Source organism: Aspergillus melleus (assembly GCF_016097325.1).
Source record: "Aspergillus melleus strain CBS 546.65 chromosome Unknown contig4, whole genome shotgun sequence".
Classification (NCBI taxonomy): domain Eukaryota; kingdom Fungi; phylum Ascomycota; class Eurotiomycetes; order Eurotiales; family Aspergillaceae; genus Aspergillus; species Aspergillus melleus.
In genome coordinates, this window is record NW_025763373.1 from 2561039 (window position 1) to 2583958 (window position 22920).

At 45.0% G+C, this 22920-nt stretch overlaps 1 protein-coding gene across 1 annotated transcript; it reads right to left on the minus strand.

The window, feature by feature from the left end:
• Positions 1-8182: 8182 nt before the first annotated feature.
• On the minus strand, positions 8183-9331 carry LDX57_007749 (uncharacterized protein; the record flags this gene model as incomplete). Its single annotated transcript, XM_046089466.1, has 2 exons — positions 8183-9216; positions 9274-9331. The coding sequence occupies 2 exons, from the start codon at positions 9329-9331 to the stop codon at positions 8183-8185; spliced, it is 1092 nt and encodes a 363-aa protein (XP_045945437.1).
• Positions 9332-22920: the final 13589 nt, after the last annotated feature.

Here is a 22920-nt window from a genome sequence, read left to right on the forward strand (position 1 = left end):
CTCGTCAAGAGCGTGGGCTACATCCTAATCTCATTGTGCAAGAATTTGGCCCTAGATTAGGCATGATGGGCAGGCATGTTTGGGGAATCCAAGCAGATGCGTTAGCAAAGGCTCCCTTTTTGAGATAGGGCATCTCTTGATGGGGCAAGGTTTATCGCACCCCCTCGGAAAACAAGCGCAGCATCATTCAGTTGGGCAATAGTGACCGTGGCAAAGAGTTCCTCAGATTTAGAAGCCCCAATCGGCCTCGCTAAGGATGCATCAATCGCGAAGAATGGCGAGATGACTCCTCGGAGTTTGCGGGTTTCATGATCTGCTATGAGGGCTACAAAACCAAGCTTAGGCAATTTGTTGACACATTACACCCAGAGTCTAAAAGATGCGTTGATCTATTAAAGGAAAGACGAGGTAATTTTTCCTACGTGATTGATCATTGTCTGCTGTCAATACTCAAGGATACTAAAATCGAAGTCCGGATAGATCTGCTATCTGGCAGATCCATACAAGGCATATATGACGGAAATATAAACATGCGTTTAAATGGAACTCGTAGAAGGACGACCTCAACTATGAAATCACCTGTTGTATGAAGCAAAACTCAAAGCCAGAGCTTCAAAGCATATACGCATAGTAGCACAAACGTGGAATTGATGTCAGGCTCCCATCAGGTCAGGTGTGTTGTGTTGAAGAGCCTCTGTCCTGTATCTGTCGCCCCCATTCCCGTATATCTGTTTCCTGATAGACGAAGGGCAACAAGTTCGATCTTTTGATTGCGTGCAAATGAGTGAAGGGGACTGCGGGGGGCTATAGCATGCTTCTGAACCACACCAGCCAATATCACAATCCGTATGGTCCCATGGATCTTACGGATATGACGTGCCATTTGTAACACAGTCTTCCCAGTATTGACGACTGAATCCACCAGAATCGCCGCAGTTCTGTCATGTATATGTTTATGTCACAAGGCTGGCATGGAGAAATATCGCGGCTGGAAATGCTTCACTGACCCCGAAAGCCATCGGTTCCCCTGCCCGCATCACAGCTATTATCACAGCTCTTGACTCCTGGAACAGTTCAAATGCGTCGGTGCCATTCCCTTGAACATGGGGAATTTGGATTTCCTGGAGGCCTAATAGGTCGGCCAAGTGGGTTATTGATAAGTGGTATCCCACACGTCGATGCGCTGTCCTGAGGGCAGGGCCGCTAATTCTGGCGTCACGCATGGGTGTCACCAACAACTTCGCCGTTTTCGTCTCAGTGCTGTGGAGCACAGGGAATTCAAAATTCACTGACCTGATCAGTGTCTGCAGTCGAATGGTTGGGAGCCTTTCTGCGTCCAGCCGCAATGGCATCCCTTCGGGTAGGAGTAATTGACGTGCTCGCAGTAGGCCATTGTCGATCATAGTTCCCAGTTCAGTCTCCATTGACCGACTTCTTCTGCTAACGTCGCCAACAACAACAACAGCTTCATCGGCTCTGTCAAGCATATCTAGGTCTAGTGGACTGTCCCCCAAAGCCCAAACATATGCACAGTACACCTCCTTAAGATGGTCCACTATCGCAGCCTTCACACCCGGAGTGACGACGAACCCATCCGAGATCCGACCACCTTCAAGGATGACAAACTTCCAAAGATTTTATTGTGCTCGAGTATCTTAGTCCAGATTGCACTTAGTCCGCAGGTGACAATTACTGCGCCGATGTTATCTTTAGACTGGACATTTTGGAGCAGCGATTGCATTTCCGGATAAAGATGGACTGAAGATGCCACGCGGGAGCATATTCGGTCGAATTCTTCATGATCAAATGTCTGCTCATAAAGCAAAGAGACTTGACGGAATGCAGAGTATGATTATCCCAACTGGCTGCTGAAAATTGCTTTCAGTGGCGTAGCATCGTTCTCCTGGGGAAGATGTGCCCGCCACAGTATTTCCCCGGTATCTTCGGCTGTCAAGGTTTTGTCCCCATCCAAGACGAGAAATGTGCCAATCGTATCACCACAAGAAAGCCGCAAAGAAGTATCAAGATATTCCGTTGCGATGCTTAGATTCAGGCTTTCGTTGTCCTGGTTGAAGTTGATCAATAAAGTCTTTATATCAACGACTTTGCTGGGTGAGGCGAGGAAAAACTGGATACTGTAGTCGTAACAAAGCTGGCGCAACGTCTCTTTTTCGGTCTCTAGCCATCGGTGGAGTTTTTGAACAGGTACCTCTGGTCTGGCTCTTTTAGTATCCTGCTGGCGCCGCTGCCACACCATGTCAGCGGGGTTATCCAAGTACAGTGTATTGGAAAGCTTCTTTACTCGTGGACCAATGTATACCTGTAGACAAACATAGAAATACGGAGAAATTCATGTGATTTGCTGTCTTAAAGTGAACTGACTATTGGCAAGGTCCCTTCGGATTTTACCGATGTCACGACCCATTGTCTTGGCGATGGGGTTCCAGACAGAACGTGCCATTGGTACTAGTCTCCGTATAATTTATCATAAAACCATGCTAGTTCAGTGGATCTATAGTTTTGGTTGAAACTGGGCCCTTCTGCTACAGAAGCTTCTTAAAGTCCAGTGTACGTTCAGATAGATCGCTAATGAGTATTTCTGGCCCACGCCATTGCAAGCCACAGGAAACAGACTAAAGAAAAGCGGGGCAACAACTACATGCACGCAGGACGCCACTTACGCGTCAAGGTGCCACGTAACCTGACATGAGAAGCGGGGTTCAATTCCTTATCTACGATCTGATCAGAGGAAGACTCTGAACGAAAAAGAGAAAGTTCACTATGGTGAAGCTCATCAACTCTCGAAATGGATAACCGCAAATTTCACGGTTCAAAATTTGACATGGGAAAATTCATGGACGGAAGGTGGTACTGTGGTTGTGACGCTCCCGCGAGTTGGCTCACATCAAGGAAATACTTCACTAAGGGACAGAGGTGTAAGATATCCTAGCAAATAAACGGAAGTTTAACTAAGTGTTTGAAGTCGCAAGATGTCCAAATAGTGAAGAGAGGGACTGCAAATTTTTCCTTTGGGAAGAAGACGAGTTGAATGCCAAAGCCTCCAGATTTACAGACCAAATTTCTCATGTCCCTCCGACTCCTCTGACCCCTCGAACCCCTCAGACCCCTCGATCCCCTCGAACGAATCGAGAGCATCAGCAGACAATAGGACTCGAGTATAACTCCAACACGGGTCCCCAAAGAGCGAGGGCAAGGCCGGTGGACACCTCTCCAACACCACAGCGGCACATACACACGTCGGTAGCTATTGATGAAAAGAAAGACTTATTCACGGAGGTTATGGCACTTCTTCGCTTGGAGGCTATGGATGTTTCGCCTTCAGTGCAGACACGGTTGCAACTTCTTATTAACAGGAAAATAGGAATGCTGGAAGCGGAACTGCAGGCATATAGGGATACTTTGGACGATGTTTGCAGTAACATTAGTAGTGGATAATGAGGTTTTTGTATCATAGTAAGAGATATTCCACTTGCCTGGCTCTCTTTCCTGTGCTTTGCTGGCTACCCTGGTGGGTGATAAATAGTGAGTAGTCATGATTCGAGTGACAAGAGCTTACTCTAATTTTGTTGCCGCTAAACGGTTCGGAGGGCGTTGTCGGACCGCTTGAAATTCCTACGCAGATGCATGTTGAGTACGTCGAGAATGTCATCAAATACACCTCCCGATCAAGATCCCTGATATTTCATGCGCTTACGGCGGCGAGAACAGAGAAAGAAAACTATAATAGCTACAGAAATCTGTCTCAAATTAGAGCATCCTTGGTCGAGCTCCGTCTGGCCATCAAAGTATTCGGGACGGGTGTTGACAGGAGTAAGATTGTACAACTACACCGAAACGGCTATTCCAACGCTGATCGATACGATTTTAGAAATCACTCATGATCTGAGAAAGAATTTATGGACCAAGGTGACCTCATTAGGGAGGTCAGCAACTCAATCATGCCCTTAATGACGGTTTTCTTGCACGGAACGCTGGATTGTCAACGGCCATTCCCTTTAGAAAGAGTTGACCAAAGTAGAATCCTTGGGTTTGCGAAGGGCTTGCCATCTCTGCTGCGGCTGATCTAGAGTGGAATATTTGTCAACATGAGTTCTGACTGATCACTACCTTAGGTAGAGAAGCTTGGCAGGTGATATGAACCATAATGACCATATTCAGGGTTTTATGAAGTGACGAAAATATCATCTGTTATAATCTTTTCAGGAAATACTTATTACGCTTCCTAACACAACAATATAGGAACAAGTTCCAGCAGCCACTACGCGTTCCCTTCTCAAATGGCAAGGAAAGTACGCTGCTTGTTACCGCGATGGAGAACTTTCGGCTCTTATCGCTTTATTACAGACACGACGGCCACCCAAGCATATAACGACTGGGGACGTTCGTAAGAACGCCCAGATTTCAAATAATACATATGCGCCGAAAATATAGAAAGGGTCAATCAACCTTGAATTACAAACCACCATAGACTTCGCCTTCGCATCTCCTACCAACGGAGGCCCACTTCAGAACAGTCCACAGATCCGTCGCTATGGCGCATGTCTACGGGAGGTACAGTTCTGGCTCGATGGCAGAGTACCCCAAAAAGTGGATAAAGCAAAGGCCAAACAAACTTGACCCGATGGACGCGGGATATGCCACGGCCATGCAGTTTTTCCGCGAGAGTACTTTCATTTCCGATGGCATGAGACATACTTACTGGCACTCTATGAAGAATATAACATCACTGTCTGCGCAGTCCTCCGGTTGTGAACGTCGGTACGCGACAGGGTTCATGATATCTACCAGTGAAATTACATCTTATCATGCCTGCACAAGCTACTTAGGCCAGCTTCAGTGGGCGGCAGATGCAAAATACGATTATTCGTAGTCCGTAGTCCTGCTTAAAATGCGCGATCCTTTGCCACAAAAGTGTTAAGCCTCTTGGTTCGTCGCCGGGGTTGAACGATACTTTGGTCAGTATCTTCAATGTGCATGGCATAGGTGCTTCTTAGTGACGAATTATTGTTACAGAAAGCCTGTGGCGTCGGCCTGAACCCCCACCTCATTGCTTTTCCAGGTCGGACTTTGTACTCCCTGCCAGTGCTCTCGGGTCCAGTAAAACAGCTAGGCCGGACTCCGGCAGCTGGCAAATAAACTCAAAAATCTTTTGCATCAGTTCGTTTGGTCTTCAGGGTGGTCTGTGTCAAGGAGCTAGATGCGTTTCCACGGTCAGTGGATCTCAAGCTATCCCTCATTTCGCTCGACTCAAAATTAAGCGAGATCGGTGTTCCTTCTAGTCCCACTGATTATGGAAAGACGGCAGATGTCACTACAGTGTATCTTGATGGGGCATATGATGGAGGCGAGCCCGACAGACGATTTGGCTCTTGTATAATTACTTTCACCGCAGCCCAACGACTTTACAAGGAGTCGCCAATGCCATGACCGGAATAGGTGTGTAGGTGCACATGGCAGAAGACGGGCGAGTCTCCGTTTTCCGGTGAACAGAGTTGCCACAAGGCCGGCGTGGAGGGGAAGAGGGTGTTTATCATCCGATTCGTTCATACCCTATGCGAAGATTTAGCCAGAAGCGATCTGTGCACCTACGTGAGACTAATGTGCAAATTCTCCTAGACCAGAAGGTGACGGATTACAAATGGCCCAAAGCCAGGAAATCGATCTCGCTTATTCTATGATCAATACTATCCATCTGATGAGGGAGTCGAGGTTTTCCCAAATTCGATACAAGAATATATACCTAAAAAGCCATAAAATTTAAACCGCTTTGATACATGTCCTGATCACTTCACAGTCGCATTAGATTCGATTCCGCCTGCAATCTTCGCACACCCGTAAATGGCAGCGGCGGCATTGAAGGATATATTTCCGGTGGTAACTCCCGCACATTTCGCATTTAAATCGCCGCCTACCGGACCCAAAAATACGCTCAAAACGCCCCGGATGCTCACATTCGTGGACCTCTCGTAAATCCTGCTGCATTCGTGCGACACGGAGTTGGCGATCGTGGGGCCGTAGCACCTGGTTGGCTTCTCGATCCACAACTTCCTGGGCTCTCTCCTCTAGCCTTTGTTCGTCCCATCTCTGACAGGAGCAAGACTTCCATTTTGCACCACACAAGTAGCAAAACTGTGCTTTGCATTTACATCTAGTGATGCCGTCAGTTGTTATCATTAGAATATCGGGGTTAAGCGAGAAACACTCATTGGGACGTACGTTATATGATAGCAACCAATACCCAGTTCCACTAAACTCCGACAAGAAAAACAACGCTGCCAGCCTTTCGAATCGGCCAGTGCCAGGGTAGCTTGAAGAGCAGGATCTGCCGCACAGTCTTCCCGATGGAAAGAATCCTTACACATCGTGCAGGTTGAGAAGCCGCATGAAGCACAGTCCGCTCGGTCTGCTGTGATTCTAGACGGAGGTATGAACTGGCAGCATTCCATGTTACTACAATATGTCCTATCTGTAGTATTGTACTCAACTGCTGCCGCTTCAAACTGAGTTAACTCTTCTGCAGACATATGTCCCTGGATGAGAAGTAGAGGAATCAACACCCGACAGCATCTAGGTGGATAAAGTGATTCGTCCTTCGTAGCCCTAAGGAATAGATCCCTAAGGCAATCAACACAGTAAAGGTCAGAACATTCGAGGCGAATAGTTCTGTGTGGTAGAAAGTCGTTCAGGCAAACACAGCACTGGACTTCTGTTTTCATTTTCTGTATGGCCTCTGCCTGTCGCTGTGCATATGTTATCGAGGAGCCGGCCGCTTCATTACTCTCGACACTGTCATCTGTAGTTTTGAGCCGAGGCGTCAAGTTGCATTCTTCCTGGTCTGTTTTAGAACGGAGATATCCGGCCTGGGAATCTATTTCAAGACTCTCCAGTGGAGCATCGCTGGCGGCTGTCTCTCTCGCTAAACGTCCATCCTCCTGATCTTGCTTTTCTTGCTCTATGATGGCCGATATTGCGGGGCCATCCACCTCGACAGCTCGAGCAATACTATGCGCAAGCTTTCGGTCGCCCAGGAATACCTTATATGCTGTCAACTCGTCCGAGAAGACTAGAATGGCATTTTCATAGTCAGGAGGCGCGTCAGAGCGGTACTTTCCCTTATCGTTGTCATGATAAATTTCTATTTCCGCAAGCTGCACTGCCAGAGCCAAATCTTCGTCGTCCAAGTCCCTGGTAAAGAGTAGGATAGGAAGATATATAGGGAAGCAAAAAACGTTTGGGTTGCTCCAAGGACTATGGGAGATTATAATAATTAGTTCCCCTTTGATTGGTAAAGCCTACAGCTCGTATTGTGTCTGAGACACCTTCCGTGCCCCACGATTCTCTAAAGGGTACTCAAATGGTAACACACCTTAAACAACTCGCCATTATGATCTTCATTTCTTCGGGCTTATATTTTGGTGATATGAGACTGGCTTCTACTCTAAGTCAGTATGGCAGTAATAACAGCAAAAACCTACGTCCCTGCCGCAACATGTATTAGTCAATACCACAAAACAGAAACTGACTGATCCTCAGTTTTCACTTGCGTATACGCCTATACAAAAACTAGGAAACCTGCAATCTCGAGCAGAGAGTTCCGTTAGCTCAAATCTGATTCTACCATAACTGTCAGTTTTAATGTCCCCAGGAGCTTAAATGCATGTTTAAAGCACATGTGTATCCAAGTAATTATGTTTTAGACGCCATCGAGAACACGGACGGGGATGATTACAACATACTCACCCATACCAGTACGCCAGAATCAGACAATGGCTTGGAACTTCCTATGTACTCGAGCCTTGACCGACTCACATGGCCCTGGAAAGAAAAAACGTTTATAATCTGTCATCCAGAAACATAATGTGCCGTGGTGGTGGAGAGCAAGAAAGGGGTAGCATCGTAGGAGATCATGCAGTTTAAAACTGTACCAACGCATTCAACCATCGTCCAAAATTTGTAAGCGGTCCTTAGACACTGTCCTTAATTTGTTGCTTATGACACTACTCTAGCCTTTATATCTATAGGAGTCCGGTCAAAAGTCACGTGGTCTTCGGGCTACAAGTCGTTTCGTGTCAATACATTCACACGCCTTTTAGCCTTAGGCAACAACTTTACGAGGAGAAGGCGTGGCGAGCATCTGGCAAATTGGTATTCCAAACGTGAACTAGGAACCTAGACCGGAGCTAAAACGTGCATTCCAGTTTTCTGCCAAATCTGGCGGCAATGCACTGCGAGCAACTCCACCGGGAATTCGCAGATTGAGAAATTTCTCATCCTCACCATGCTCAAGTTCAAGTTTTCGATCCTCCGTGCTCCGGGCGAAGGATATAATCATCTGCAGTAAAGAGGCAAATCGCCGTAAATCCGGCTGTTGAGATTGCTCCCACTGTTTGATTTCCTGTCGCACGTCCTGAACTCGGATATCATCGAACTTCCCGGACCTGTGGTAAGCGAGCACAAAGTTAGGAATCTGTCTGATCCATAACCGGCCCATCTGTTCTGAAAGGGTGTCGAAGTCGGCTTTTCTAGCTGAACGTGTTTTCAGGTCAAATATTGCACATTGTGGAATATAGCGACCCCTCTTGAGGATTCTGAGTGGACTTGGTTCCTGTTCAGGGATGGCTGAGTGAACGGTCGATATCGTAGCTGCTTGCATAGATGACAAGATGTCTTCAGGGCCCACATAATCTTTGTTGGAGATAGGGTCCTTCTGGATCTTCAAATGCTCTGGGATTAAGTCAGGAAGGTAACCGTCAGATTCAAACCGTACTAAGCATTTCATGTTGGCAAAGTCAAAGGTGATAAGACGTTGATGAGACTCTGAATTCCGAATGTTTTCACCCCACGTTGTGTATGCCTCTGGAAAAGTGTGTCCAAACCCTCGGACATTCTGGATGGTTTCGGTGGGTGAATTTTCCCTTCTGCTGAAGAAGACTGTGTCCCCAATGACCTCGATAAGCATTCTAAATGCGGGTCCCTTGCCGCACGCGAACCTCAGCAGATTTCCCAGTGTGCTTCCACAACCCACAACATCCAAATCCTCGACACAAAAATCCCGGTTGTCTATCAGTACGGCTCGAACCATCGGCTCTAACGGATATGTGGGATGCCGTGCCGAGTTTAAATCACGAAAGTAGACACCGGAGTCCTCACGCAACTGAGTTGGTTCAGAAAGTGGCGTCCATGCTGGGGGTTCACCTGACGGAAGACATTGAGTTAAGGAGAGTATTCGGGTTTCTGGCGAGGGTCATTCACCTGGAACGATGATCTCGTGTTCTCCACTGACCCAGTTATAGGAAGTCAAATACTGCATATTGCTAATTTGGACAGGGTCATAAGATTGAGTTGTGCAATCTTCAAGTTCATGATGTTCGATTGTTGCAAGGACCTCACCCAGCGGTGGGGTTGGAATCGGAGGAACTGGTGACCTCCCACCCTTGCCCTCTATCCACTCACCTTTATTTCTTCCCCGAAATGAGTGATGAGCTCTCCTTCGGAAGGCCATTTTTTTGGGTGGAAGATAAGTGAATTTGTTCGACGCAACAGAGCGGGCGACCGAGAGATCAGAACAGAACTAATTCGGTAGATGGCAAAAGGTCGGCGAGGGAAAAAGGAAGATCAAGATTGCGATGATGGTGATGATTTCCTTGCAATATAAATACCTTTTTACAGTGCTGATGGTATTGGCAGTCAGCAACTGGGTTTATTGCAATTGTGTCACGTCGCCACGTCATGCCCTTGTTACAGATTGGTTCAGCCGGCCTCGCTTTATCGCAATTGCGCGGGTGGCGTAGGTGGGCACCGCTGCCTGGTAGCCAGTTACCCCTCAGTGAAAGCCAGGGAGGTACTGGTATTACCCCTCACTTTGTACCTGTACACCTTGCTGTGCTTTAAAGGCTGAGCAAGGCGAACTCCGACAGCGGCAACCTGCATGGCTCGAATCACTTCAAAGCATGTACGTTTGTGAGGTTACTTAGGTAGGTGGTGATCGTCGAAATATGAAAGTAGAAATGTCTTCTTGACCCCGTTGTGGCCTGCGTCTTATGAGATACTGACATTGAGCATGTGATAGCAATCTACGCATCTAGTTATCTTTCGGCCACGAATAGTCATCTGTCAGCGCTAACGCAGTGCAGTGGGCCTTGAAAGGGACAAGCCAAGGAATGGCATTAGAGAGGGGCGGGCAGCAACCTCTATTACCAATTTATTGACACTTGTGTGGATGTTCGGTGATTTATGCCCTTCCAGTTGGAGTGAATTTGGCGGAAGATCGTTTATAACACCATCATAGTATATGCACAGAGTGGTTGGCAGCCTCACGTTGTCCGGAGAGTATAGCGGATTTCCAGAATCGGTCTAGTGTTATTGCTCTATTGGCAGGAACGCGAACATTAAATAGCGGATCTTGATTTACAGCTTAAGACAGTACCTACCGGAATGCAAGTATATGACGCGCTGGATATGCGACAGGACGATAGTATGGGTTCTTTAGATGCAACATAAAACAATCGTGTGCAATGCCGCCACCTGAATCTGTCCCCAACTAGAACACTGTTCAGTGTGTTATTTAACTGGTACGCTGAAATAAACCAGCAGGTGCGACACAAGGGATAAGGAGAAAGATGCTACGGCTTGTCGTACGTTTTGCTTTGCAGAGGGCTTTAATTTCGAGAAGGAACAAAGGTCTTTGTAGCATTAATCTCAACGAATCGACATGATGTAGAGTGCGACACACGGTCCGAGAGCTCTAAATGTGAGTAGCCATTGTTGTCCCATATACTGTGTCTAATTGACGTGCGGAGAATGAATGAAGGGAAGTAAACCCATTTCCTCAAACAACACAAAGGAAAACACAGGAACGGCAGCTATAGGGCCGACAAAAGTGATCCGATAGAGCCGTGCCTGTAACGACAGGCTACAGAGACATAACGCTTCTACCGCCGTCCGAGGTTAACCTTTGCCGAATTTTAACAAGCAAGTTGCCATGCCCCAAGCGAATGAAATCCAGTCGACCATGGCCCTGCACTGTAGCCCCAATAATGGCACTTGGTGCAAATACAAGAGCCTCTCCTACGGAGAGTCCGACAATCTCATTGAAAAGAGAGGACGTCTTTGCAGATATCCCATCAGCTTTCAATTCTGTCTGTGCAGTAGACGGACCTTGCGCTGCTCCAGCTAAATGCTTTTGCAGGGATCGCAACCATTCTGGCGATGTGAAACGGTGCACAATAGTTACCGAGCAAAGATTTAGCAAAGATGTAGAAATCGTCGGTTCTTGCGTTGAGATTATCATACGAACTCCAAGGTGCCGTTGAAGTCGTACTGCGGACAAAAGTGTGTCTGTAAATCCACGGGCTTCAATGGAGTTGTTCATGTACTTAAATGATATGTGAGATCTTCGGGTGAATTTAAAGATTTGCAGGGAATTCAAACCTTATGAGCCTCGTCCAAGGCCACCACCCTTCCGACTCTTGCTTCCTGCTCAAGAAACAGGCCAAGGCAAATATTGAATAAAGAACATGCTGTATCAGGCGATATACAGGGACACGAGAGATCGACAATTGTCAATTGACGCGCCTGATTCCGGGATTAGTATATTGTGGCCTCATGATAAAGCGTTCAACTGACCTTTGATGTCCAGTCCGAGCCCCTCTGATGAGCCTTTTTCCCCTTTTTGCCGGTATTCGCTGATTGGCTAGGAGGCATAAAACTCTCAAGTGTCTCAAGCCGCTGACTGAGGGGATCTAATTGAGAGGGTGTTAGATTAGAAGAAAGAAGGCTCCGTTTGAACGTTTGGTAATCAAATCCGGCCCCGGACTCCTGTTGAATCATGCGCATATCACGTAGTATGCGTTTAACGGTATGCATATACAGCGGCATTGGTCCATCATCCTGCCCAACAGCCATAAGCTCCAGCATCCGCTTTGTGTTGAGACTTTCCTGGTCAATACGCAACGGTTCGACCGATATGTTGAATCTGGAATACGTGCCCTGCTTAGTGAGTTAGCACACATCGAAGATGTGATACATATCTTAGTAAATCTCACCCGGATAGTATGGATGTTTGTAGGGGCGCATAGAACTCGCACGTTAATTTGGGGATGCGTGGACAGAAAGGCTGCCTCACAAGGTGACCCCATACTATCGCTGATAAATGTATCGTAGTGAAACACCACTCCGGTAAGCGGACTGGGGAGATGTCCAGCTATCGAAGGTATCAAGCAGTTCTCCAGCATGCAGGATAGGGTGTGACTTTTACCCGAGCCCTGAGAGCCACAAATGAACGTGCTCGATGGAGGGCTGACATTGAAAAAAAGACGACAATCGTTGGCGGGAATGGTGGCGAGGCGATTGGGAATGTCACTGTGAACCCCTGCCAGCAGTCCGAATTGGGTGATACTAGGCGTCTCATCTGGATGATTCTGCACAAAAGCACAGCTTGTTACCAGGGGTGCGAGAGAGCTTTCGGTGCTCCCCTGACCTGTTGTGGCTGGCTCCAAAAGGCTCAGGTGAGATTGAAGAGCTTCGTCGCTAAAAACGGAATATTGACTGATAGATCCCATGTTGGCTAAGGGATGATGTACTGTGGCGTTGTTGAAAATAATTGTGATCGATGCTACACTCAAATTACTGAAGAAATCATGGCTTCTGTGGGTGGAGGATCGATTATATACCTAATTTTCCTCGTTGCCGGCAATCGCACTACTGAACACAAGCAAGGGAGAAAGAAAGGGCAAAAACTGTCCTAGCAAGAGTAAGGAAAAGGCAATCGTTCGCATAAGTGTTGCATAAATGTTACAAACAAGTAATACGTGTATCCTTTGCCAGCTGATGTGGCAAATACGTCTCGCCGGGAAGGGGGGATTTGAGGTATATGGACATAGGGCTACACAAAGATCATAGGCACACCATCAATGAGATGCTAGACCGGGGCCTGGCATGAGAGCATCTAGAGATTTCAGTTGGTTTAAGAAACCCCAAAGGTTGTTTAAAGCAAAAGCAATCTCCCACTTATCTCGTGGACTTTTGCTCCCATCAAGTCTTTGCGATTAGCGACTCACATTAACCCACCAGTTAAAGGATCATGGAATACCAGAAAGCATAACAACAAACATCAACAGTGGGTCTTTGCGCGGCAGGCTAAGTTCCTCCTAGAAGGTGTACGTAATGCCGCAAAAGTAGTACCTCTGCCAATCTATTCAGATGCTTACGAGCTGCTTAAATTATACTAATAAGGAAACCCAAGATTCATTCAGCAACAGTCGGGTAGCGAGTCAGCACACGAGAGGAGCAAAATCCTGGACAGTTGTTGTTGGAACAATTTCGCCAGCCCCCTTTCCTGATTGTGTTTCCACAAAGCATGTTCGTTGAAGTTACATTGGCAAAGGACTTTCTCCACATTGAATTAAATAAAATAGAGATGGTGAACCTTTCGCCAGTCCTAAAATTCTACCTGGATCAACTGTTTTTAAAGAAAATGGTTGATAGAACCACAGTGTATCGCGCAATAGAGCCAGCAACAATGGCCAAATCGATTTACTAATTTCCCGAAAGATATTATCTTGTGAGTCGTTGAAAAGCTCAACAAAATCTTTAAACGTATTTTTGTTTGGGTCCAAAAGCCTACGAGCGTCAGAATCGCAGACTTTCACGAGCGAATATTATCTATCTGCTATCTGCAGCAACCATAGTGTTATTCCTCGTCTTTAGATCGAACATGAGCCCCAATATCCCCTCTCTAATTATTCTCACGAGCAGATGCAGTCTTTTACTGAGCTTTCATATCTGCTTGATATAACGCAATTTAGAACTATATTCACTAAAATTAACTAATATCTCCAGAAAACATTCATGTACCATATCTTTAGCCACGCGTGCATTCTCTTTGTATATAGGATTTCCGCGAGTTTGTTCGAGTCCGCCAAAAGTGACTGATATAGTATTCAAATGCCCACTAGACAAAAGAATATCACAATTATCACAACTTTTAAAAAGTTCAAAAATGTGATACTATCGAGAAAGCTGACTGCCCGCAAATTTTTTATCAAAAGCGAAGATCAGCCATAATCGCCCTCCAATCAAAAGCTCATCTTCTAACAAAAATGAATAATCGATATTCTCGGCTCTTTCATTGCATGCGATCCTATAGAGGACTACAATCTGCTAGATCTTCTCTATTTTCAAAAAAAGTGTGACAAGGAATTTGTTTTTAAGCTCAGCAAGCCTATGTTAGATCTCTGGACGCAAAGCTTTATCAATAGATGGCTTATAATCGTCATTTATACACTTTTGTTTCTCTCGCGCCAGAAAGTTGTTGATCATATGCTGGATGGACTCGCAGGAGGAAGTGGTCAGCTTTGATTTTGTAGTCCGAGTCGTGCCGAATTGTGCTATATTATCCAGTTGAGAACGGCTCATCAACCGATCGTTTTCTTGCTTATCAATAAAAGTAGTTGATGTGGCTTCGGTATTCGGTTCAATGATACATATCGAAGTACACAGAAATAAAAAGACAATGTTATTTTAGACAATCGTACCCTATTTAAATGCTTCATTGTTTAAACATCAATCCATGTCCAGTTCAGGATCTGTCATTAAGATCTCTTTTGTTGGCCCATCCCTTTAAGGCTCTAACAATCGGCCAATAAACAGCCGATTTCTCCGGTCAAATAAAGTGTATATTATGACAATTTTATAACGTACACTCTCAAATTGCCCGAATAACAAGACCGGGCTCACTGTTCTAGTATCCTGTGCTAGTACTAGCTGTAAAATAACAGACATAATTTCCATTATGGGGCTTGAAGCAGATAACATCCGTATGCAAAGATCGTTATTAACATTAATAAAAATACTTGTTGACGGCCTATGTTAGCCCCATAAACCACATCGAAACTCTTTATTCTTACCTCAGCGTGACACACAAAGCAGCCTTTATATTTCAACTATCCAAGAGCACGCTAGCTATTATTGCATTGATTGCTTTCCAATATATCTCGAGAAATGCTTCCTTAGTCCGCTCATTTTTTTTGATATATTCATCAATGCCAGTCTTCTTTGCAGCCAGTGAATAATGGGTTTTGAGAATGAATTCCTATCATAATTTATATATGCTCTCTATTGTTGCACCGGTCAATATAAAAATGGTTCCGAACTAGTGCAATCATAATATCTTACTCCTGTCAGCGCCCGTCTCGTATACTATAATAGCTAAAAAAAGATCCACTAAGGATGCTCCAATTTGAGACAATCGTCTATAGCCATTATAGTTATTCTTATCGACTCCAGCTGCTATAAGTGCGTGAGAAATTAAGGATTTTGTCTTAAACTTGTAATTGATGACATTTTCGACATGCTGTATGTGTATATATGTAGCCATTGTTGGTTTTTAAGGACGCCTACATAACTCGTACGCACAGAACCGACAGATACTTGATATTTATCACCCGACTGGAATTATGGGCGAACCAGATCAGCATGGTTGACCACGTCAGAAGTTTTCTGATGGATGGCTGCCGGTTCCATACATCTAGAATAAATTTCAATCGTTGTTGGGTTTACATGGTATGCCTTTGCCTCCAAAAAACGAAACATCCGATACGGCAGCTCTCACAGGCGACAGGCTTATCGGGCTCAAAAGAGATACCAAACAAGTGACCAGTAAGTTGGACCATGTAGTAGTGCTAAGTCTAGTAAGCTCTCAGACAATCGAGATGTGTGAGTCAGAGCAAGTGCGCGGCTAAAATCCTTAACGAGTGATCAGACTTGGCAGAATTAATTATTGACCTTGACACATTTACCATTTTCGTTATAAATGCAACGTATCATCTGTTCTAATTTAACAAAGAAAACAGATTGCAGACGTATTACTGGGATCAAGATCTTCAGCCATGCGCAAAATACCATGCTGACCCGCATTATATTCTCCCAATCCTTGGTGTATGTCTAGTATAATGAAGGTGAATTTTCTGCAACCTATATAAAACATCAAGCAGCACAAAAGGACCGGTAAACCGTCATTTCCAGGCATTATCATTTACCGTAGGCTGGGGTAGTATGACTCGCTCGACGGTGCGATAACTTTTGGCCCACTGCCGGTGAAATGATCGTGAGATAGGCCTCATACTTCCAACCTTCGTCTTCTTTGGATCACCTGGAGAAGCATGGTCTAGATACAGTAAGCCAAATATTTCAACGGGTGGCTAGTCGTTTTCACATCACGTACCCTGCAGGTCCACGACATCAGGGCCGCAACAATAACCATGGACGAAACACGTCGCCGCTGCTCCTCCTAAGGGGAGAAGCAGCTACGCTGGTAACCATGTTGCAACTCGCATGTATTGTCCCCGTGGCCGCGGTCCTCGTCCCCGGGTCCCATTGACAGTACACCTCGCCGAACTGCAGGCGGGTCTGGACTCTCTGCTTAATGCCGCCAAGAGAGCCAGATTCCAATGTACACAGTCCGTGTCTATTACCGTAATATATTACGCTGAGTGCTTTCCCGGGTTACTCCTGGGTAACAAGATAAGTTGTGTTGAAATGTTACCGTATCAGACGAGCCAGCATATACCCTTTTGAGCAATTACGAAAGGACCTAATCGTAATTGCCAAATAGGGAAACACGTCGGCAAGGCGCCACCGCGGCGGGGCTATGTCACACATCCTAGGATTGACGGCCAGTCCCATTATGCGGTCAAAGCCTAGCGATATCAGGTATATGGTCGATAGTTCCATCCAATCCGTGAATAGAAACTGAGAAGATGCGATTGTAGGAAAATCAAAAAGAATCTTCATGCAGTCAGCAGAACTCCCCAGCTAGAACGGCATGAACTCATGAAACATGTTCATCGCCCGCGCCTCGTTGTACTCGAGTATCCTATGTCCACTTGCGCCGCCAATTTAACTCACGGGGTTTCTCTCGGATTATTGCGTCAGGTACAGCTGAGAGCCATGCCCGTCGGTAACCTAATGGCAAGAATGGGGGATCCTCTGGCCAGGTTTCGCGACAAAGCCGAGAAACGTGCATGTTAACCTAGGCGCCTGGACAGCTAAATATTCTGTCTTCAAATCGTGCCGAAGCCTTGTGAATCGGACGGCTCTTAATAGCAAAAGTTTATAGGCTAGTGTAGGGCGGCAAAGGCTTGAAAAAATAATAAGCGTATTCTTTACCAAGGAATGAGTGACTTTCTCCGGCCAGAACGCCGTGCCCGTAAAGGTCGATCGCTTGCTGTTATTCTTAGCAAAACAACACCATAACGCGTTTTCTGGAATTATATTTGTTCAAGAACGGGTCACCGCGCACACATTAGAATCGGTGGTTTCCCACCATCCGCTAACACAGAACTTACTCCGTTGCCACGCGTGCGTTAGCTCAACACAGAGAATGAAGAAGTAAGATATACAGGACATCTACACCCGGCAGATGTCCACGATACGCTGGGACATTTTCGAGACGGCAGACTGAATTTAGATATCGCGACAAACGTCCTGGAGGAGGGAATCTTGGAAGTAGAACTAGTTACTGTACCATTCAAGTTACGAGTGACAAAAAGGCTGTGAATTCATCAATATTGCAGACGAAAGATTGTACTGTATGGTCTCATTTATTGTGATAGTCTCAAGTAAAAATAAATAACGAACGTAGGATTTGAGGCTGCGAAAGTTATGACAGCTGTTGCGCCATCGGGGAGAAATACCCACGGTTAGATAGAACCGCCAATTGGATCTGACTCGGCTGCTGCAGTCAGTTCTCCAAGAAATTACGGCTCTTATAACGCGTGGTCGTATAGGAACTACTTGGTCGTTTAGGGTTGGTACTCAACTTCCCCGCTTCTGATAACCGCCGGGCGCAAGATGCTCGCTAAAAGTGTTGGCATCTACAATTCACCGGTGCAGGTGGATCCAGCCATCGGATGATGCCCAGGCACTCCTTTCTGAGGGCAATCAGTCATTCGCAAGCCCTTATCCAGCCAGTAACCAGAAGACTATCGTGAAATGACCGTCGGTTGTGCCTCCTCACTCCAATCAAATGTTTATGACGTAGCCGTTCACAGCTTTCTTCATACTCTAGTGAAACAGATTCTATATACATATTACGCCGGATTTAGGGCAAGGACATGGTGATGCACATATCAGAGAACAAAGCGACCCCCCGTATTTACCTTACGCGGGGGCTGAGGCCTTAAATATGGAGCAACTCCGCCAAAATGGCGTCCCTTGCTCGAAGACAAGATCAAATAGCGGCACGCCCCAAGCAACCGTGCCTCCCGATTGTCAAACACTCTCACTTTCTCATAACCTACAACATCCTTACTGTACAGTATACGGTGGCACTTGGTCCACTGTACGACGATCTATTTGTAACAAACTCGTCAGATAGCACTTCTAAACCTTTTTATTGCTAGCCTGAATTTAACCCATGCAGAGACGGTCAGCGGAGAAATAATTGATTCATTGCCAACCGCTCTCCTCATATATGCCGCGGAAACCTTGCGTCACACTTGGCCCTGAGATGAATGGTGGGCCAATGTTTTACAGTGGCTCTCACGCCCAGGTACGGTATATACAATTCGATAGTTAACCCATTTGCATTGACTAATCAATCAAAGATGCCATCGCTGTCATTACCGCTTGGTTGATGACATTTACCATCGTTACCACAATTATAAGGAGTCCTGGATTTGGACCTGCCAAGGTTGTAGTAGGTCAGTTGTGCTCCAATGAACTAGGCCAGATTAATCTATACTTATAGACAGGGTCACTAGCGGCGGCATTCCAGTCATATATGAGGCACCGGAATATCTAGACGGTGCTGCTGGTCGTACAAAATGGCTGTATAATGTAGCGGAGTTGTTGCACCTGAAATGCTGAGGCCCAAGTAGGACCAACAAAGAGGCAAACCCGAGGCGTCGAATAATCCAGAAAAAGAAGGCCGTAATTACTTCTAACAGGAAAGATCGCCGGAGTTTACATTCCAATCAGCAACACCCGATGGAATCTTCTTCTATTGTCCGCCACTATTACGTCCATGAATGTGTTGAAACAATTAACAAGTCAAAAGTGCACATACAACTTATTAGAGTAAAAAATGAGTGCATGTGTCCTCTTCCGAATGCAAGCGCTGTGGAACCTGACTTTTTTTTCTGGACCTCTGAAGACCCACATGAGTGACATGCATTCTTACAGAGGCAGTAACGTAATCAAGAAAAATGAAAACAGTAACAGGATCATGGGACAGTAAAACATCGACATTAGTGGTGACCGTGATCACAAAGGAGCTGGGTAAACCAGTCACTTTAGATGAAGAAGCGATATGAATTCACTTTTGACCTCGGAGCTCGTCAACATGCAGCCAAGCATATACCTGGTAGTTATAGAGTTTTCCATCTTCTGAATATTGCGCATGATCATGTATAAGTGAATGTATTCTATGATAATCCCGACATCTTTGGATTTCAGCTCGTTGAATACGGCCATGGCAATTTCTTTAGTTAGTCGTTTTTGAATCTGAAGTCTGCGAGAAAATATCTCAGTCAATCGGGTCATTTTGGAGAGATCTAGGATGTGACCATCTGAAATATATTCTATATATATCTGCCGTGTACAGTCAGTATCATTCTCTTACATCTGATCTAAAATTCAATGTATTTTTCTAGTGAAGGGAACCAAATGATGTTTGTAAAGAGAGAATATATTGATATTTTTTACAATAACAAGTTTGCTGTGGTTTTCATAGAAGACTGCCTTATTAATCAAGTCCTGAATATTCTCGGAATATTTTTTAGTAAAATATAGTATTGCTTTGGTATATTTTTCTAGTGTTGTATGTAGGCTGCGGCATATCCGCCGACTTGGATATCCAACAAATATCCGCACTTGCATAAATCTCGCTAGTTTATCCTATTATAGACTACTATGTGATTATTATGTCGCTGACACACACTTGTTTTAATGTTAGTATACATATGTTTTGGTTATACTAATACTCTCTAGGAGATTCTCCTACTTCCCTTATGAAATAATAAGAAACATACCTGTATTAAGAAATAAGTAATATCAATTTGCCTTGCTAAACCCGAGATATTAGGCTAATGCGTTGTAGTTACTGGTAATCTTAAGTTTATTCCTTTATCTACGGTATTATTGCGGAAGTATATATTCTACATAGAACGAAGTCAGTCTATTTCCTGTCAAACACCCATAAGATAATATAACTCTATAAAAAATGCATTACTGCGTTCGGATATAATATTAGGAGATAGAGAGATGCCTGATCAATATAATTATTTTATTTAATTACTATAATATTATATAAATTTATAGAGAAATTTCATGTTCTTTTTTCATTTGACGGACTTTGAAGTTTTTGATTATTATAGATATGCGGATATCTGTTGGATATCGTACGATATCCGCATGATATCCGCATGATATCCGCATGATATCCGCACGATATTAAGCCGATTATCTAAGGTTTCTCCACAATACTGAGTATCTATCCAATTAGCACATAGTATTGCCTTTTTAACACGTCGAAATCGTGTTCGCGACGCTGTTTATCTCTATCCCTATTATTTTTTAAATCTTAGCTCTCTCTGTAAGTCTTTCGCTTGACATTCATAGATAGCCTGTTATCATGTCTCAATCTCAAGTCTCTAACAGTCAATATGAAGCATCTCAATTTGCTGAATCCTTTATTGACCCTGACCTCCTTCAATCAGACGATTTCCTCGAACTCCCAAGTAGTGAGATAACACGACCTTCAATTAGTATCTCAGACATCTATCCTCCCTCTCAAGAAAAAAAGCCTCGCGCTCCTGCTTCGCTTGAGCGTGTTGGTAAACCCTTCCAGTGGTTTTATATCCTCTACCCTAGCGACGAACAAGATACTCAAATGGAGGCATCGCGAAAGCAATTCGTGCATTGGTGGTTAGATACTGAATATGGCCTAAAGCCAGACCTCCGCAAGAGTATCAGATGGGCCAGTAAGCTTAAAAAGTCTGATACTTGGTTATCCTTCAATCAGGTTGCACATGAGAGGACCGGCGAGCCAAAGGTAATGTGTAAACGCTGCCAGAATGTTATTGTTCATCCAGGGCATCGTCGTGCAGGTCTTTCTCCGATGCGATCACATCTTGGCAGTAGCGTTTGCACTAACCCGCGGCCTCTTAAAAAGCAAGGTATAGATCAATTAATTCGGAATTCGGTTAGTACTAAGCCTTGTCCACTGTCATTCTATTTCTATTTAATCGCTAATTCTAGATATTATTTAGTCACAACGACCGAGATCTCAGGATTTCAGCCAAGAGCTCCTCCATAAAAGACTTCTTCAGTTTATCACAACCGCCCGCCTCCCATTTCGCATTGTTGAACGTCCAGAGTTCAAGGAGCTAGTGGAGATTATACAACGATCAGAAGATCCGATCGATATACCTTCACCACGCACTATACGACGTCTCTTAGATACCACGATCCACGAACAACAACAAGGTGTGCTTAGCAAGCTTCCAGAGGGAAGCCGACTATCAATTGCACTTGACTGCTGGACATCACCTTTTTGCCAGGCATTTATGGCTATCACAGGCTATTTCCTTGACCAGGACTGGAATTACTGTGAAGTACTTCTTGGATTTGAGCCCCTTCATGGCTCGCATACGGGTGAAAATCTAAGTAGGACTGTCCTACAGCTCCTCCAAGACCATGGTATCGCTGACCGTGTGCTATCTATTACTACTGATAATGCAACAAGTAATGATAGCATGATGGAAAGCATCCAGGAGGTAATTCAGTCACAGGCTCTTACCGATACCTCAATTTTCCGGATCCCATGTATTTCCCATGTAATTCAGCTTTGTCTGAATGATCTACTTGGGAAATTAAAAGCAACGCCGGCTAATAAAGAGGCTGAGTCTGAGTGGTCTGACGAACGAACCCAGTCGCTACAATCGAAGCGCCCTACAACGCATATTGTGGACACCCTGAAAAAGGTATATTATCTTAATATTTTAGAAAACAAGCACTAATCTTAAGCACTTTAAGATCCGAGAGCTTGCCGTCTTTATTAATGCAAGCCCGCAGCGCCGGGAAGCATTCCTAGCTCTCCAAACTAAAGAGCCTCGACTTATCCCTATTCAGGACGTTCGTACACGCTGGAATTCGACCTTTTTAATGCTTAATCGTGCCAAAAAGCTACAACCAGTCTTTGATAAGTACTGTACGACTCATCAATATCTCCATTTCAAACTGGATCAGGAAGAGTGGCGCCAGATTGAGTATCTTCTCTTACTCACAAAGCCTTTTTTTGACTTTACCAACGTCTTGTCGAAGACTAGAGATGTTACAGTTCATCATGTTTTCAGTATCTATAACCGCCTCTTTAATCACCTTGACGACGCTGAAAAGAAACTGAAACGAAAGGGTGCTCCTTGGAAAAAGAGAATGCTCCAGGCTCTCGCTGTAGCGAAGAAAAAGCTAAATAAATACTATTCCGCGACCGACGATGAGCCATATGGTATAGTATATGCGATTGCAACTATCCTCTGTCCGTCAAAGAAGCTACGCTACTTTAACAATAAGGATTGGAGGGGAGAAAATGAGAAGGGGGAAAAGGTTGATTTTATGAAAATCTACCGGGATGCCCTACAAAAGGAGTTCGAGCGATATCGACAGGACGTTCTAGAATTAATAGAACCTACAGATGCGCAGGCGTCTAAAGAGACAGCTGAAGAAGAAGAGCTTGCGATGTTATGTGACTCACAGACTCCTCTACTGCCTGATGTGGACCAGCCAGATGATGAGATCACGCGATATCTTGCAAAGGGTTAGTTTACTAATTTCTTGTGGAAGGGCGAAGGCTTGGCAAGCAGAGTGACTAAGGGTCTGAATGGATTGGACCACTAAAAC